The 20255-nt window shown below is 40.0% G+C and overlaps 1 protein-coding gene across 4 annotated transcripts in view; it reads left to right on the forward strand.

Annotated features, from left to right (window-relative positions):
• npnta (nephronectin a) overlaps nt 1–20255 on the forward strand; it is a 49175-nt gene that overhangs the window by 9825 nt on the left and 19095 nt on the right. Inside the window, exons 3-6 of one of the 4 annotated variants that reach the window (XM_056372057.1) lie at nt 5369–5419; nt 9355–9447; nt 14730–14825; nt 19790–19909. In XM_056372057.1, the coding sequence (XP_056228032.1) occupies nt 5369–5419; nt 9355–9447; nt 14730–14825; nt 19790–19909 (360 nt within the window). The remainder of the gene's footprint in view (nt 1–5368; nt 5420–9354; nt 9448–14729; nt 14826–19789; nt 19910–20255) is intronic. The other 3 variants (XM_056372058.1, XM_056372059.1, XM_056372060.1) reach the window with 3 other exon arrangements.

A 20255-nucleotide genomic window follows, 5' to 3' on the forward strand; every position in this document is an offset into this window, starting at 1 on the left:
GTCAAGCTGATCCTCACATCACAGCAAAGGACGACCACAACAAACTCAAGAATACAGCAATAACCATCTGTATCAATCTGGGGAAGTAGGATTTTTGAAACTGACCAAAATTCAATGTCAGGACAACATCTAATGCCAACGTTAATTTGAGGTAGAATACTGATGACAGCTGATGTTGATATTTACTTGGTTTCAAGTTGTGTTGTCCAGTAACCACAATCTAGGGTCTTCCAAATGTCTTATACCAACTCCATCTTGACATATATAATACCAATATTCTGGTCATGAGCAAAACCCATTGTCTGCTACCCATCGTAAAGTCGGTTAGCCAATGTTGTATTGTGATGTCAACACGATTTTCATTTCCAATCAAAATTTAACATCTGCCCTGTTAGACTTATTTGAATCCAATGTCTTTCTGACATTACATTGACGTCTGGTGTCAGGTGGGGAGTTTGTGCTGTTTGTCATTCTTACCTTTTCTCAGCGGTGTCGAACATCCTTGTTTCATTTCCTCAGAACTGTAGCTTCCACAATTGGATCTATCAGTCATGCTATCTGCCTTCTCCAGTATTTCTGCTCCCCTTTGCAAGTCTTTCCATCTTTGTTGTCATAAAAGTGAAAGAAAATCAACACCAGGATTAGCAACTCTTCCTACATTGTTTTCTGTCATACAGCTGCACTCACCCAAATGACACCATCTGTCCCCCTTACACACATTTAAAGGCATATATCAATTCAAAGCAGTGTCTCCTGCTCTGTGATGTGTATCCAAAATATACCGCTTTGTAAAAAACTGTGGAAACAAAAGGCAGAACTTTGCACCAAAGCCTTAGAAATTCTTAATAGTTCAAGTTCTGGTTGTTAAGTTCCTTTTGTGGAAAAGGCCTACAAAGTTTCTTAACTCTGCATGTTGGTTGCGGCCACATATTAAAGATTGTTCAAATAATGCCCATTAATCCGCTCATTTTGTGTTTTTCATCGCTGAAATTACCATTTTTTGACTTGTGTTTTTATGTGTTGAAGCTCATCATGCCATGCTATAACTGACCTTGTGTTTAACTCATTGTATTTTATGCATTTTTTTTTGTGTAAGAATATGTCACACACTGCTTGTTGGGTCCAAATGTCTGTGCGGCTGCATTTAAAAAAGATGAGCTGAATATGCTGGGTTTATAGCAGCTATTTTCCATATTTTTTACCTGATGCTGTGTTCTGCACAATGTCTTAGTTTGTTCTGGAGAATACAAACAGTATTACTTGAGTTCATGGCCCCGGTGTTTTGTATTTCTTTTAGCTCAGCCACATTAACCCAAGGTCTTTGCAAGACAAATCTGCTTTTTATCCACCTCTCGCTTCATGTCTAAAACAAAATATGATAATTTTATTCTTACATAAACACTTGGAGTCAGAAAAACAACTTATGCTAATGGTTTATGGGACAGACCTAGCCTCGTAGCTTGAGGGGAGTTGATTTCATGGTTTTAAATTAGAGTTTTTTAGTTTTTTTTTCTTTCTTGCAATAGTTGACCTTCTTGAAAAAAAAAAACTCCTACCTTTTCACAAGGCCTTGACACTTGAACTACAAAATCTAAGCTGGAATGATTCAGGCGAAAGTACTTTTTTACTCAGACAGTTCAATTGTATCATTTGATGCTGTTTGTTTGAAAATGGGGCCAGACTCAGCAGTAATCCTGGCAGGACTCTGCTGTCTCAATGCCCAATTCCTCCCAGTGCATCTGTACTGGGCTGTCTGCCTTGACAGATTCCCATGTTCAAAATGCAAGGTGGAATAGATTGTTGGTTTTGAACAAGGACAAAATAGATGAAGATGTCTTCATTATCACAGAAGCTTAGATTATGGGAGAAGAAACTCATGTTTCACCCATTTCAAACCCCAACGGTGCCACAGCACATGCTGTAGCCTATACTTACAATTCCACAAGACATGACAATCATTGTTTTGGCTTTAGAATCAAGAGTGAATACGCATCGTAGTCTGCATTTATTTATTACTCGACCACCCACCAAGCAGTGTGTGAACATGTTTTCTTTGTTGTTCTGGAGTCCCACATGTTCCATGAGCCAACATCAGCTAATTTTGAGTTTAACAGTATCAAGTTGCTTCTCTTTTTTTTTTTTTCTTTTTTGTCCAACAAAACCATATCTGTTCTTTGAGCAGTGAGTGCTTGTCTTAATGCTTCTAAATGCCCCTGACTGTGTGCACTGCTCAAATCCATTCACTTGAGACTACAATCAGTATTCCATCAAGTCAGTAAGGTGCTGATTTGAACCTTAGGTGGACGGCTTAAGAAAGAAAGGGAGTGTAATCATCTATGTGTATGTGTGTGTAGTTGTGTGTGTTTGTGTGCTCCTTTGTGTGCATGTCTGTGTGAGAGGATGCAATCATCACAGATTTCAGGTCCTGGAAAGTTTTTGTAGCGATTGAGGAGATTAGATCGGAGCTATCGGATTGTAGCCTTCTCAGCCATGGAGCTCAGCGATAGTTTTGTGCTACTTCTCTCAAAGAATGAAAAATGGATCAACCTTGGCTTTTTTATTTTTTTTTATAAGCTCCCAGAACCGAAAGGGGGAGAGGAAAGAAAGAACTAAAAGTTGGGGAAAGTAGAAATCCTGAGGTGTAAAGCAAATGGTTTAGAGGTAAGAAGGAGTTAGAGATGATTGCTGCCAGAGTGGGGAAGAGGAAGACAAGTGAGAAAATCAGGCAGATGGAGGGAGAGAGAGAGAGAGGAGCTTTAGATTTATAGTAGACTGAAGCTCCACTTATAATGTTCTGACAGGCCATCAGGCAGGCAGAGCCACACTTGAAGCTACTTATTCTAACCAGCTGCCATCATGATCATTTTACTGCCACTGTGAGCATTTGTACATTTGTTCAGCATTTGCATTTCCAGTGTGATACAGTTTACAGTAACTAAAATATTTTTTATTTCTTCCACTGTTGATGAAGACGAAAAAATTAGTCTTACTATCCAATGATCCCCTCAGTCAGTCGAAGCAGGAAGAGGAGAATTATTTATTACGTTTGTGAGGTTGTAAACAGACCAACTTTAATTTGAAGTTAATTATATCCCTATTAGATGTTTTCAAAAGCAAAATTGTTTGGGCCTCAAAATTCATAAGAGAACAACTTTAGGAACTGACTGAAGAATCAAAATTATACAGCCCAGTATGCTTCTGAATTTACTTCATATTGGGTAATTCTGCCAAGATGCAGTGTCAGGCAGTACTGTGCCCTATATGTAGCAAGGTGGAGAGTAAGGGTGTGAAGGTTGGCCTGTAACGTAAACCATAATCTAACCTAGCCTTAACCAGGTTACTTAGTTACCTAACCATACCCACAGTTTATTTTCTATAACCACCACTTTTCTTGAGCATCATAGTTGCCATTCACAGATATTGTGGAAAGGACTATCTTTACAAGAATAGTCCAGTGATTTATCTTTTCCTTTCAATAAAATCCAACCAGCAGCAGTGAGATATCCTGACATTTAGCATTAGTTACCCAGAATCCTACACTTCCCATAAAACAACCTGATATGTCTTTCACTACGCACATTTACTGCCTGATAAATGCCCACAAGTCCACAAAATAAAAACATAATAATAATAATAATGATAATGATAATGATAATAATAATAATAATAATAATAATAATAATAATAATAATAATAATAAAAAACATCCATCCACCTTTTTTATGTGCATTTTCAATTGGCACAAAAAATGGAAAACTGTGAAAAAGTTTTAAAAAATATATATATATATCGCAAAAAAAAAATTTTGTGAAAAAATAAAAGTTGGTGTATCAAGTGCCAAGTGTGACCAAGTGCCAACAATGGAAATAGACTGAGCAAATAAAACATATTGTACATCAAGTACATGACTCACATGTCCACTGAAGTTTCCGCTCCACAGAAATAGCAGCAGACGAAAACCTCAGGTCTGTGTGGAGCGATAAGGAGACTGTGACATTTTTCTAACCTCACCATTTGAGGTTTAACTGGTGCTCTTTTAATGGCATCATCAAGTTGCACCCCGCTCTTATATTTCATCTAATATTTGCATAACAGTAGTAAATGGAAACACACATGAAAAGCACATGTTCAAATGCTGTGCTGTTTTAATCGCCAGCATTCAGAGACCTGAAAGACTTGCAGTTGACTTGCAAAGTGCTTACAATCTGTCACCTGACTTGGACACATCTCAAAGGACCCAAAACTAGTTTTGATTAACCTGAATTTTCCCGAAAGACTTAAAAACAGCTCTGGTAGAAAGACACGCATTGATCTTCTCTGCAATGTAAAGGAACTGGGTTGAATATCACCTCCATATTAAATAGTTCACACATTATAATTTCCTCAGAGGTCCAGATGGGCTCCATTGAGATCAGGATTTAGTTTGATTGAGTGCAGTCTTTGTCTGTACAAATGGAGTGGACAGGATTAAGGCAGGACTTTTGAATTGGTAATGTGAGCTAAAAAGTGAGCGATGAAAGCAGAAAAGTGATACCTCAGTTTAAGTAATTCACTTCATGTTGATTGTCTGTGCGGTTCCCTTGTCTACCCTACTTTCTTTCATGATCACTGGACTGTAAAGGCCAGTCTGAAAGTGTGCCTTTTCATTTGTTTGAGGTAATAAGGTGAAAACAAAATGGGAAGGTTTGCTTGAAAAAAAAAAAAAATTAGAGGGAACATATGCAGAAATAAAAAGCACATGTTCAGAATTATTTGACACATTTCCCACTTTAAAGGCACTTTGAAACTGTGCTGATATTAAAAATCAAACCCCTGGTGAAAAGGCAATCTGTTCACAGTCAGGTAGCTGCCGCCTTTATTTTTATATCGAAGAAACCGGGGCCATGATCTCATTGAATGATAATGGTGGTATTTTCATCTTACAGTGCAGTGTTGTAATTTAAAAGAGAGAATTATAATTTTATTGTTCCACAGTGTATGAGGGGAGACTGCTTTATTCGCTCCCATTTAGATGTGAGTGATAAGGAATATGAAGTTAACATTTTCAGAAATAAGAGAACATCCCTGGAGACAGTGGCTTCAGTCAGACATGATTTTAATTATCAGAACTCAATTGTAAATGCATTCAAAACGGAGCTGTTACCCAGAGGCAACTGGTGATATGTGTGACTCCAGAACTCCAGACTGTGAGAGTGTGTGTGTTTTTTTTTCTTTTTTTTTCTTCTTTCTTTTCCAGGAATGTTTGCTTGTCCAAGTGACCAGCCTCTTCCCTCTAACATCATGTTTAATTTATTTTTTTTTTTTAAATTTTCTCTCAAAGGCTAAACAGTGGCTGCAACCTTTGTTTGTTTGGCTATTTGTTTTGCAGCTCTCTTCGCCTTAACTCACAGAGTAGTCGGGATAAGGTGCCAGCCCCAAGGTTAGCTCCACATTTTCTTGAAATAATCTTGCTAGACATGTATAGCTGGGGGGCACATCCTCTGAATCCTGGGCTCACTCACTTATTTATAGAGCCAAGCCCAGTCTAACCCCCACCCAACACCGCTTACACCTCGCTCACACCCCTTGGCAGCTACCATCACCTTCCCTCCGCCTCAGATCTATGCAAACAGCTTACGCTCTGCAGACCTGATTTCACCTGCAGACATGTCTAACATGAATTATGCTGAAGTTCTTTAGTGGCTTATTAAGATTCATCTACCCCTCTCGACCCCTTGGAATACTAATGAAACCCTTAAAGCTGAAATCCATAATGTTTTTTAATTAATACATCAATAATACGAGGTGTGGCTATTAAATAATGAGACTAATGCTGGGTCGGCTTACACAGGCCCTGTCTCATTATTTAATAGCCACACCTTGTATATCCATCTGAGTATTTAGTGTGGTTGGAGAGGCTCTGCATACATAACTACATAGAAATCTTGATCGGGTTGTGTAGGCTGAGAATGTCAATGCTATCATACTTCATCACGTATGTAAATAAAACATTCACCCTGACATTAGGCGGTGGATCAATGACATTTTCACTCCATACGAGCAACAGCAAGATTAAATTATTCAGACACTAGATGATATGTTTTTTGTATAGTATGCACTGTATGTTGATAAATTGATCATTTAATAAGATGAGCAATTCTGATAATCAATTATTTGTCATTTTTCAAGTAAAAATGCCAAATATTCTCTGGTTCCAGTGTCTCAAATGTTAGACTTTTCTGCTTTATCTCTGTTTTATATTTTTGGGGTTTGGGACTGTTGATAAGCAATTTTAAGACATCACCTCCTTTCTGGGCGTTTTCAAATGGAAAATTTACATTATAGTCAAAAAATCAACCTATCATGAAATAATCATTAGAAGCAGCCTTAGGGGAAGAATTAGTTGATTGCAAGTTGATGCAACTTGTAGTTAATTATGTAATGATTCTCCTTTATTACTTTGACCAAGCAATGCAGTGCACTAGTATAAAAATGCATACACAGCATCAGAATCATGTTTCTGATGAGCCGTCCACAAATAGACATTAAATCAAAAGAATCTCCGTCGGTACCAGCCTTCTGCTGTCCAGAGCAATGGCTGATGTAAACCAGAGGGAAAGTGTGTCATCACTCGGCATGTTTTGATGGCGGAACAAGGGTCATACGTGCTATGTTTGGCCTTCCAGCTGGTGCGGCCATTTTTAGTCCTCCGTGTCCTTTGCCGTGTGGTTAATGAACACTGGCCATTTTCCTGATCTCTCTGCCAGGCCAGAGGCTCAAAAATACCCTCAGAGGCAAAGCCTGTTGATGGCTGCCTCTGATCCTGCTAATCAAATCCTCCCTCCATGTAGGAGAATAACAAAAAGCACCCCACTTGACTACTCTCTAACTAACAACATCAATAGCTTCTTTCCTTTTATCTGAGGACCAGACCAAAGTCTAACAAACCTCTGCTTCCAGAAAACTACAGCGCTCTTCCTTTCCTCCAACAAATTGGGCCATTTTTAATCATTAATTGTGAACTATGACTGCTCAGAGGGTTAACACCCTGACTCATATCACCACAAGTGGGCTAGCAGTACTTTCTTCCTATTTGATTACATAGCCTAATAAAGTGAAATGAGTCTGGAGATGTTATCTACTCCAGTTAAAGGATTCATCTCATACCTTTGCCGGTGAATTCCGTTTGAACAGTGTTACAGACTGAAACCTAAGGAGATAAAGTTGTTCCTTTCGGATAGCCCTGAATGTGTATCACTGGAAATTGTAATAAACGATATTGTAACTTGATTCTCAGTATATGTATTTCCTATACAGAGAATATAATTCAACCCTTTCTTCTTTAGTTCTATTAGGTGTCCCTGAGTACATGTTGAGGTGGCTTTTACCTTATTTCTATCATTTATAATTTCTATCTGACTTATGATATCTCCACGAGGCTGCACAAATCAATGGAAACGTACACAATGACTATATGTTCTGCGGTATAAACACATCATAGTGTTGCAAGGGCACTGTGTGGTCAAACCTTTGTAGCAGTTTATCTAAAATAGACCACACAGTAGGCAGTGTGTGCTCATCCAGGTATGTTATGTGGTAAATATGGGCAATTTTGAGATGGAGAAACAGTGAAAAAGGTGTTTTGCGAAAATATAAAAATAGAAAGCCAAATAAATGTTGCTTTTACTGATAGAGGTAACAGGAAAATTGAGAATTTGTCATAATTTAGGTGAACAAGCAGAAATATAAAGAGCTTTAAAAGTGCAAAGTAGCAACACAGTAGCACTGTGTCAAAAAAAATCCTCTCCCTCTGTCATTTCAGTGAGACCGCTGCGGTGGCTCGACAGGTGTCCTGATGCAAAGGGCTCTGGGAAAGTAAATGCAGGGTAGAGGTGGAAAAAAGTTTTAACCTACCGTAACTTTTTCTGCAGTGCAATCCACCATCATCTGGCACCGTCATGTTAGCCACTTAAATACTCTGTGTGAAAAGCACATTTCTGGTAAATTACTTTGTAATGTGAACATTGTTATTCTACCATTTTACCCTGCAAGCATTAAGACAAAGGGAGCGCTTTCCAGACTAAAACAGTAATGTAAACCACTGTGCAGTGTTCTGGCCTCTGAAAAAGCCAAAAAGTCATTGATATATTAATCATGGCTTTATTTTATTAAACTGGACTTCCTGGATCATTTTTCATATTCTCACTCAAGCCGAGACAACACCCACCTCAACACAGCCTCTAGCAGTTTCTTTAATGCAGTGCTATTTTCAGTCTGAACATCCACTAATTTGTTCTTCTGTTGCCCTATGAACCAACTCGCCACCAAATTGAACAAAAATCTGTTAAGTAGTAGAGCTAAGCAGCTAAAGGTCATACTGACAAACAAGAAGCAGCATAGTACACATCACACCTTTCTACATGCAGTACACAACACATTAGCTCGTATGTATAAGCACTCTTCACCAGAATCTCTCTCTCTCTCTCTCTCTCTCAAACACACACACACACACACACATACACACGCGTACTTCCTCTTCCACCACAGTGATAATTAAGTCCTCTGATTGCACTGTATTATGACAGAATTAATGAAGCTTTTAATGAAAATTAGTAACACTTGGCTGAGGACCCGTGATTCAGACATGCTTAGCAGCAAGCTGCAGTAAGCACAGTCAGATAAGCAGGGCAAGCCTCCAGCTCGCTGAGACCAAACACAGAGAGTCAGTGAGGCTGTATAGCTCCTGCAACTACCACGTCTCTGTATGCACTCAAAATATCACCATCCGCACAGTGTACGAAGTGCAGGGCAACTCTTTACAGAGGCACTAATTATAATCTACTATTTTGGTGCTTTAATTGTGCTACAGTCTTAGGGGGAAATATTATTTGCCAAGGTAATTCTCATTGGGTGTGTGCCAGGATAAATATCAGTGCTGCATTTTAAACTCAGAAAAATCTAAACTTTTCTCGGTGGTAAAAGGTCAAACTTCTCATTTATCTCATAGAGTCTGAAATGATTTAATATCAGCGCGTGCAATAAAACTTCCCCAAGAGTCAGCGCTGTGCAATGTGAAAAAAAAAAAAAATTGCTATATATATAATCTGGTTAGCTGAAAATGGCTGCTCTATTATCATTAGTCATTGATAATAACACTGTCGCACAAGGAGAAACAAACAAACACATTCCCTATATGAATGAGGCATCATGCTGTCTTATTGCTTTAATGTGGGGTAAATAGATCATTTACAGCCAAGGGGTTGTGGAAGTCAAGAAGCAGTAGGATTAAGTGCTTTGTCATCCTGATCTGGTACAAGAAGTCTGCCAGGGTGCTGCACTGATCTGTCTCTTCCTCTTTGAATCCTCCCCGAACAGCTGTGTGCCAGCCTGGATGTAAGCACGGAGACTGCGTGGGACCCAATAAGTGCAAGTGCCACCCCGGCTTCACTGGCAAGACCTGCAATCAAGGTGAGTTTGCAACTATAGAACTAGTACACACAGCGAAAACACAGCTGTTACTTTGCAGTTGCATATGACTTTTTTTTTTGTCAGACTGCACTGAAATAGAAACATACACCACAAAGGATGTCAGAATATATGGTGCTCCTGAGCATATCATGACTCAAACCCCCCCCCCACCCCAAAGTAACACACAGGCCTGCTGATGTGCACATATTTCACATGAAAACTAAGTGAAGGAGAACCCCTGCCCTGAGCAATGGCAGGGTAATCATTGTTTATTGTGGTCAGATCTTCAGCGCACAACACCAGCGTATTAAAGTTGCCACTTACTCATCGAGCGGAAGCTGGTTTTCCACCAGCCAACAGTGGTGAGGTGCTTTAATCACGAGGGGAGGAGGAGAGAGAGAGAGAGCTGATTCAGCTCAAATGGAAATGAGTGGTGAAGCCGTGTTGAATGATCCCGGGAGTGCATCCTCTCCTGTGAAGATAACATCTCAATTACTGACCTGAGATCACTTGGCCCGGCTGAGTGCAACCAATGCTATTGAAATGCTGTTTGTGTGGTGTGTGTGTGTGTGTTTGTGTTTGTTTTTGTGTGTGTGGATGCTTGAGCTTTTGTGCATTTTTTTAAACAATGACAAATTGGACATGTTGAAAAGCGTTAAAGCGTCCGGGTTAGCCGTAAATTGACATGCGTCCAAGCAGCTTGAGAATACTTGAGGAATTCACGCCCTGAGACAGGAATAGGATAGTGTGTAATTAAAAACAAGGGAGGGGGAGGTTGGAGGGGAGGAGGGGAGGAGGGGTAGGGGGTGTTGAAATCCTTTCCGGAATGTTCCAAGTGACTCATCCTGCATTTCGAGGCTATAGGTGGCTCCTGTCTGCCCGGCCAGACGGCTCTGCTTTGTCTTAATCTGCAACAAAAGGGAGAGGAAAAAGGATCCACGTCCGATTTCCAACTACAATAGACTTTGCTGCCAACCACTCAGACGGACTTATCTGACAAAAGTGATTCCAAGACCTTTCAAGATGAAACTGTACTTTCAAGTGTCCATCGAGCGTCCCACAAGTTCTAGACATTTTACAGACTGTACCATTTTACTCAGCTTTGAATGGCAGACTTGCCCTTTCAGCCTATTTAGGTGGAGATAACCTTGGATTCTGTTTTTCAGCTGGCGCACGCTATGAAAACCCAATTTAATTATTCAGAAGCCATAGATTAGATTTTCTCATTTAAATGCAGCCTCCGTTAAACATTGATTTGAGGTTTAGTATTGATGTGCCAGGTAGCCAATGTTTAGAAGCGTTCCAATATCCCGTCCCTCTGGAGGCCCACATTTATCTTGAGGATTCAACTGGAGGAGTGAAATAAGTTGCCTAGAGCTGCTTCACAGACCTCGATGCTGCTAAAGGTCAAGTAGCGACTCTGATACATTGTAAAACATCATACAAAGATTTTTCTTCATTTCCAGTTAATTTAATTTAATTTCTCAACCAATTTAGAACCTTTTTTAATACCTGTACAGCTCTGTGTTCATTAAACTAAAATTAAGTACCCAAATAAACATCATTAGCATGTTAGCGGACTTCCCAGCAAGCATTATTTAAGAATTAAACCTCTCCAGAGACTTTTCTATTTTGTAGTTTTAAGAAAAAACGTATGATGGAAACTTGCTGGGAGTCTTAAAATCATGGTTGTTTCTTCTTCTAATTCTGAAAACAATGCAAAACATTATGGATGGATGGAAACATGGATGTTGGTATCCTTTCCAGTCCCTTCCCCTCTTTGAACCTATTATCAGTTAACTCCCGTTTTTTTAGGGCATCAGGAAAGTTTGTGTTTTAAGTTAAATCATCCGAAAATGTTTTACAGCGTAGCTTTTAGATCACTTTATGATCTGCACATTTTGTTCTGTGCAAGATGATGTCTCCAAAGGAGATGCTCGATGAAGGAATAAGTAGAATCAATCACTGAAATATTGTACTGTATATAAACCTCTGTGTGCTTAGAGATGTTTTGCGTGCACTCACTAATGGACATGCATTCTTTTGCTCTAAGTGGGAGGTGAGGACAGATGCATGACCCTGGAGGCACTCTGATTAACAACCGTGTTAAACACCTTAGGAACACCGGGTGTATAGAGCGAAAACAAACCACATGAGGAAACAAGAGTGTTTACACTAAACACAAGCTCAGCAGATGCTGTATTGATTCCATCACGTCCAGAATAAAAGCCATATTTTGCTCCGTCGAACTTTCATGAACTGGTAGTTTTGAGAGATTTCTACTTCAAGGACGACATGTCTTTAACTTTAGTGCCAGCTCTTTTGACCTGCCAAATGATTTCTCCTTGGCGTTTATTGCTTCAAGACTTAAATGGGACACAATTTGAACAAATCTGAATATTTTCATCATTAAATTAATCATTAAACTCGACTGTCAAGAGTAATAACCACTACTTTTAGAATCCCAATTGTTTTGAAAAAAACAAAAAAAAGGGCTTCACCGTTGTTGCTGGTGAGAATTGTATCTGTCACACAGTGGGCTGAGGATAGATGAATACGCTCTTGCTGCACAAATAAACTCATTATGGGGATAATCTGTTAAACAATTTGGCAGCACACTTCCCCTGCTGATCCAATCATTTTAATAAGATGATTATTCTGTGCAGGTGCATTTAATTGCGTGTAGTTGACCTGCTGTTACGAAACTATTAAAAGATTTTTGCTGGAGGAATAAAGCAAACAAAAACATTGCAGATATCAGAAACAATATTTCTGCAGTACCTCCAGATGCTGCTTTTTTTCTTGTTCCCCCCCTTTGTGTGTCAGCCAGCTATATAATTAATACCACTTCAAGTATGATTGTCTAGCACTGTGGAGGAATTTGTTTCTATATATCTATTTGGAGAATATTAGCTAAAATCGATACCTTTCACTGCTTCATCTTGGTGAAGGTGAAGCCAAGAAAATTTCATGGCTCCCTCCACTAATATTCTCATGAATTTTAACCAGTCTAGGTGTAGACAGATACTTTAGAGGTGCTGGTTTAGAAACCAATCTCTCTGTCTCTCTCTCTCTGTCTCTCTCTCTCTCTCTCTCTCTGTCACCGTTTGTCTTCCTGGATGTGTGCTGTGAACAGTCAAACAGCTGCAAGTGTTTAAAGTATTGCGTCCATGTCATCATCATACTGTGTATTTTCCCTCAGCTATCATCTAATTACTCCAAATTGTGTTTGTTTTATCTATGTTCTCTTTTATGACAAGGTCATTAAAGGGGTATGAAGTAATATATAACCTTGACTTGTGCAGTAAATGCAAGACACAACAGACCTCATCCTAACCTTCCCTTGAGTGGTGATTATAATGATAAAAAAAATAAATTAAGTCAAATTTTCCCTGTAAAGCAGAGTAAGCCTTTTAATTACTGTCAATGTTGGATATATGTCTATGAAGAGGTGATAGATTACAATATGAAACACTATTGGCAGCAGTACCACTTGAATGTCTCCTTAGGTGTTTGCTTGCAAGACTACTCTCTTTTACTGAGCCAATGAAAATGCAAGGAGAATATCAGGAAGGTGTCGCATGGATACAGACCAGAGAGTCAGCATTAAAATTTCTTGCACCTGGCTGAGTGATCAATAATGCCACCAACCTACTCCGGAATCTCTGAGGATTTTTTTTGTGTTATCATAGAGAACATAATGTACCTCATTAAATCAATAAGTCAACACAAATGTACTTCACTGTAATTTCCCTTATGTTTTACTATGGCTGTAGAAGAAATCGGCAAACAATAGCTGCACGGCACAGTCCATTTTAACACCATTATTCATACCACTTGGTGCACTTTCTTGTGTCTTCCACCAACATATATTGTGTCCCATAGGCAAAGGTCACCATCAGATAATCAGGCAGAATATCTCTCTCTGGGGGCATGTTCCAGTAAAGCTGCTCTGCTTTCCACTTTCATGTGATATAGCTTAGGCTCAGCTTTTGTCCATGATCATCTGCACTGTCCAGCACACAGTCTGCATTTAAATGTAAACTGTCTAGTTTCAAAAGAATCTAGTGAGGTACGGCACCACTAGCAACTACAGCCTCAAAGGTGACCATGGAATTTAAGCAACACCTTCTTTACACAACATCAAAACAAACTGAGCAGATTGAGCTTCATTAAAACTATTGCAGGACTACTGCATTATATTTCCTCAGATTTTACAGGTCTACTTAATATACTTGTACAGTTTTTGAAGATTCCAGGAGACCAGTTTCTTCCTCATGTACTCTCTGCAAGGGCTGTTTACCTGCCGGCCTACAGTCCAAGTCCAACCCCCGCTCAATAGTGAGTTGTCTGTTATAGTTCAAATGGAAGCCATCATAATTTTGATGCTTTTACATTTTACATTGGTGTGTGCCTACACACATCTGTGCTGGAATAAAGGCAAACTGTTAATAGTTAGTGCTGCGCTGGTGAAATTAGCTACTAAAACCTCTCATACTAATACCCACCAATAATACCTGTTTGCCTACAACAAGTGTTTCAGTCCTGGGCCGAGTATGCTGTAGGGTTGTGTAACTTCTCAGTTTAAATTACTGCAACCCTCAATAGGGAAACACTTGAATGCTTTGAAGCACGCAAAACAGTCAGAGGTAGCTGTATCATCTTGCTGTCACTTAACAATAGGTATTGTTAGCGCCCCGCCAGAGGAAAGGTTGCTGGATGGATAGATGGGTAGACAGAGAGGGGAGGGGCTGAAATTCTTGTTTGTAGTCAAGCAGTGATTTGCCTTTTTAAATAGTAACGCCTGTCTACCTTTGAACCTCCAGATACAAATTGAGAAGGGATCCTCTGAGTCCGTGAGATACTGTAATTCTCTGAGATCCTATTTCACCCTTCGTGACAAAAAAGGAATGCAGAAGAACAGAAAGGGCAGGAGGAGAAGGGAACGCAAAAACACTTTCCCTGCTTCTCCCATGTGCCCTTGAATTTCTTCTGATACTCAGCTCATGTCCAATTCCCACAAGTGTAATCCTCTTTGATGCATAATGTTCCTCTTTATTTTCCAGGAATGTGGTGTGTTCAGAGGTGTTCTAATCCAGTGGTTGGTGCTTTTCATTCTCACCACATCTCTCTCTGTCTCTCTCTCTCTCTGTCTCTCTCTCTCTGTCTCCCTCTGTGCTTCTTACTTATTCTCCACCCTTTACTATTTTATCTCAATCAAACCCTCAACACCCCCTCCCCTCTCCCCCAATCCCTTCTAACCCATTTTCTTTTGTCTAAAGACGAAGAGCTGGACTATTTAACCCCACCAGTGTGGGCAAGTCACCTCCCTATCTTTCTTCCCGTGGACCATCAGCCAGCGAGAGTTGTGATGGAGGGTGAGATTCGTCGATCGACCTCCCCCCCAGCATCTTCTCTTCTCCCCCAGTCTTAGCAACATGCATGGTGCGGCACTGTGCAGACTGGGGAGTGGATGTCACTCTCAACTTCTTTCTCACTGCTTTCTGTTTTCTGCTGGCAGAAGAGACACCACCCAAGAACAGCTTTTCAGTAGAAATGCCAGCATGAATGCCAAGCATGTCATAGTCTTTACCACTCCACTGTACATCTGCCTCTCTTTCACACTCTACCCTTAAAAAAAAAAAGAAGCAGTTTCTCAGTACCAGAGAGCAATTCATGTTTTTTCTCATTTCTCATTTTCCTCTCCAGCACCTGGAACCCCTTTAAAAACCATCATCGACATGGACGCAGCACTCACGGCTCCTCCGATACCACTAGAACGAGGCCTTGAGTTCTAACCACTGTTATCTTCTTTAGAGACAAGCATATCCCCAAGAGAGAGAACCCTGCTAATCTCTCTGTCAGTGATAGAGGCGTGTCGGGAATGTAGCAAAGCATACCTCACTGGAGCTGACCCAATAAATCACTCCACTTTGCATCGCTTCAGATGTGTCTTAGCAGTTCATTTACCGTACAGTGAATACCCCAGAGGTGGCTCTCCACCTCTGCTATCGCACAGGCTTCTGCAGTCCTGGGGCCATGTCGAGCTGTCAGTTGGTGGTCATATCTGTCTGTTATCTCTCAGTTTTTCACCCCCTCTGTATCCTCTCTCAGTCTTGTCTTTTTGTGCCCTCTCTCTGTCCTGTCTGTTGTGTTTTTGTTTTGTTTTTTTCCACATAGAGGAAGCCCTGGCTGTGTCTTGTGTCTAGCATGTGCTGATGCTCAAGGAGCTGCCTCTGTCTGAGAATGTGACCATTTCAATAATCCCTCATTTACATTTTTAAGCTGTTTTTCAGAGCAACAGACAAGTGGAGACCTGTTTCTCTGCCACGCTGACAATGGACAGTGTTGCTATGGTTTTCTGTAATCGCACTAATGAGAATGCCGGTTGTTTATTGTGAAAACCAGAGAGGAAAACATGGGTTGACACCACTAATTAAAAAAAAAAAAAAAAAAAAAATGTGAAGAGTGAGGATGACGGTGTGTGTATGTGTGTGCAGGTGTGAGTGTCATCATCTTGGGAGAAGAAAACTTTTGTAGGGCTTGTTAAAAAGAACAGATCCAACCCTTCTGTCAGACAAGTGCAGGAATTGAATCATTTAGATTTTTGTTGTTTTTATAAAGAATTAAGAACCATTGAAATCAGTGCAAAAAAAAAAGAACACTAGTTGCCTCTATGTTCATGCTATGATTACACGCAACATAGTCTCAGTGCAATTTGCGTTGGGCAACAATATCTGGTGTGTGTGCGCAGTGCAATTTCAGTATTCATTATGGCATGACATTGCACCTGCGTCACTGCCCGCTTAGAAATCCTCTTTTAGCAAATACAAATGCAAATAGGAAATTGTACAGGTTCACCTTCACAAGGTGAATGCACATACCACAAGTTTCCATTTTTACTTGTTTGAAGTTTCATGAAAATTTGGCCTTGTAGATTCATTCAATCCTTTTTATATCCACTGATACAATTATATAATAGTATTTAACACTACCTTGAATCAATTAACATGCAGCTTGCTTGACACCCGTCTATGTCTAGTGAGAAAATTGATGTCACATCTAACACTTTCACGTCTGCTCCTTGTTATCCTCACTCTTGTATTCAGTGAAAGAAAAGCTATAAATGTTTTATGATAGTGTCCCTCATATAATGAATGCATTCACAAACTGACCCATATATACTTATATACTGAGGAATTTATATTTATGGAACATAACTTTAAGCCTGACGACACTTGGTAGGAATCAACAAGCAGATGGTCAGTCTGAGCTGCGTCCATTCACTCAACCAACATGGCTTTAGAAGGTGGGGTCTGTCGATGTACTAACTGGGCATCTGCTCCGTCATTCGTCCATATTAATCTTTGGTATCTGTTAAATGTAGGAGCTATGTGGCACTCGAAGAATGCACCCTGGATATTTCCATGGAGCTAAACATGGCACCATTTACAATGCAGCCGGCCAAGATGAAAACGACCCCTCATGTGCTGTAAAGTGACATGCAGTCTATTTGTGATGCTTCTACTATATCCCAGAAACAGTGGGTGATGTTCCTAGTTTAAGTTATTTATATTTATTCGTCATTTCCTTGAGACGGATCCCTGTGTAGTTTCACCTCTTGGGCCTGGCACTCCCAACGGACCCCACATTTAAGTGAGGGGCAGAAGAACTAATTTTGATGGAATATAAAAGAATTAAGTGATTCTGGCCAAGTCAGGCATTCACTCTTAGCATTACCCATTGTCTCCATCAACACCCATAAATCTTTAATCCCTACCTACTCACTCATTCTAAATTACGCGTGATAAGACATGAAAAATAATTGGACCTTTCTATAGTGAAGACACTGAATTGAAGCCAAGAGCGGCTTTAAATTATTTCAGCCATTTATAATGTGAGCTTTTATTTAATTTGAAAGAATATCATGCAGTTAAATTAAGTTAAATGCTGTGGTGACTTTCATGTCAAGGAAATTATAACTGATAACAAAGATAGCTGTTAGCTGCTTCATGATGAATCTTTACAATTGGTTTAATGGCTGTCAACTCCTACAGATTATAAAAATGATGTTTTTCTGTCAGAACCACTTATCATGGTTCAGTGACAATTACCACAAACCGCAACTGGATAGCATGCAGAAATGCCCTACTAAAGTAGAAGCACTGTTACTTTACTAAATATTACTAAGAGTAGAAGTAAAAATAAATTTTTAAACCTTCTCAAGAGATGTTCTTTTGAAAATGGCTTTGAGCAAGAGCTGTGGCCATGAAAAAGCTCATCTGGTAATCATAAGCAGTCATAACATGCCTCGCCATCCCGTCCCTCTTCAGTTCAGTGATGCTCTGCAAGAAAAGTGACACCATTTTCTTTATGAGGAAACTTAATCTTAAAAAATTGCTTTAGGAGGAAAAAGAAGTTTAAAGCAAACTGAAATGAGAAATCTTCCTCTCTGTGTCAGAGCAGCGTAACTCCAGGACACTCTATAATCCTTCCCTTTCTCAAAGCATGAGTGCTAAAAAGAATCAAGAATCTGCCTAAATAAATTATTGACTTTAGCATACTCAGATTGTACAAATGCAAAACAAAGATTTTCAGTTACAGTAATGAGAGTAATTATTTACTTTCCACCACCACTAATTGCAGCATGATCAATATTCTGTTAGGAGCAGTGTGTCTAGAATGCATACAGGTCTTTTTTTTTTCTTCTTTTACAGCAGGCATTTTGACTTGTCTTAGCAGGAGAAGCACAGGCGTAACTGCAGACTTTAATGATGGCTCTTTTACATTTTTGAGCCAGTCAGCCATGATGCACAATAACAGGGCTCTGGTGCTGGCACGCATTGATGGAAAGCAGTGATGTATTAATGTTATAAGTTATACCTGTGCAGTTTCCTAAAAATAGCTGCCATGAAAGAAAGGAGATCAATCAATCAAACTTTTTTTGATAGGTTTTCTATTGCTTGAATGTTGAATATTTCTCCTGTATTTTAAAGCATTAAATAAATGCACTGTAACTCAAGCCCAAGAGATCTTTCTCATAATAGACGTTTGACCTGTCAGAGAATAAAAAAAGCCCTGCCATGTAGACCTATCAAGACCTTATTAGTTAGTTTGCTAATAGGTCTGTATGTTGCGAATGCTACTGTAGTTACATTCTTAATAATAAGTCCTCAGTGATGTCTACATTAAGAAATAAACACGCTTATTCATACATCAATGCATTTTTCATGAAGGACACTTTGACTTGTCCTGGCAGGAAGGACGTGTAGTTTACCCAATAACATTAACGACAGGTCTGTTCCATTTAGGAGTGTCAGTAAGTTACCGCAGTGAGGCGGCATGCGCAGCACCAGAGTCCTGCCCCTGAAACAGCTGAGTGGAACGCAGACATTAGTTATGTTTTCACCTGTGGTTTCCTTTGCTATTTCTGCAGTTTTTAATGTTGTGATATGTCAAATGTATATGTATGAACGTATTTATTTAACCCAGCTCCCATAAACCTTTCAGATGGAGGACACATTGACTTGTTATGGCAGGAAGCACACAGGTGTAACCAATAACATTAACGACGGCTCAGTTCCATTTAGGGGCGTCACCACAGTGAGGTAGCACGCACAACACAACACAACCCTGTGACTGAAATCCATAAATGGATGCAGGCATTAATAATGTTATTAGTTACACCTGTGTTTGACTAGTCAAAGTGTCTGCTGTGATAAAGGTATAATGGCTTGAATTTGCATAAGCATCTGACAGGAGTTAGGCTCAGGGCATATTCCCTCCTCCCTGGAGCCCTGCCTGCTTCCAACTCAGACAGCATCATTTTCTAATATGATTTTCATGGACTGTTGTGGGTGAGATTTCTCTTCGTTAATTCCTGCGTTAAAAAACAAACAACGGAATTATGTTTATCTAGCAAAGAGTGCTGGATGGTGCGGCTACAACCCGGTGAAGTTGTGGTGAGTCAGAGGGTAATAACAGCGTCTTTTATCGGTGGGTTGACAGTTGACACCGGCTTCCTGTTAAATCATCAAAGCGGGGAGTTGCGGGCCTGTCAGAACATGGCAACACTTCACTACCTTGAAGACACCCTACTCATCCCCACCAAAACACTAACACACACACACGCACACACACACACATACATATACACACACAGACAGACTCCTCAGATCCACACATAAACGGATGGGTGAGGTTTGACATGATTGACCTCTTCACCTTTGCTCTCTGACTAATTTCACCTCTGTGTGGGAGGGCCTCTCTCTCTCTCCCTTTCTCTCTCTATCCTTCAGTCCACTTATGCAATCTCTCTCTCTCTCTCTCTCTCTGTCTGCAGACCTGAATGAGTGCGGGCTGAAGCCGAGGCCTTGTAAACACAGGTGCATGAACACATATGGGAGTTACAAGTGCTACTGCCTGAACGGCTACATGCTGATGCCTGACGGGACCTGTGGAAGTGAGTGTGTCTCTCTCACACACACACACACACACACACCTCTGTGACTGTACACAGTTTGCACTGTTTGCGGATAATTTCATTCCTGATCTATTTTCTCATTCATCTGTTTCTTTTTCATAATCTTTACCTTGCTTTGTAGCCTGGGTGTGCTACTGTGAAGCTTTTCTTCACTTTACTACAGATGTGTTCATCTGAATGCATGCACAGGGCAATGCTGATGACATATGCGCTCTATTATGAAATACATTTTCCCTCTCGTGTGACTTCGTCTGACAGCAGCCTCACAATTCTTTTGATAGACTGTTTTGATTAAAGCCCCACGTTGATCCGCTTCATTATAGCT

Source organism: Seriola aureovittata, chromosome 3 (genome assembly GCF_021018895.1).
Source record: "Seriola aureovittata isolate HTS-2021-v1 ecotype China chromosome 3, ASM2101889v1, whole genome shotgun sequence".
NCBI lineage: Eukaryota > Metazoa > Chordata > Actinopteri > Carangiformes > Carangidae > Seriola > Seriola aureovittata.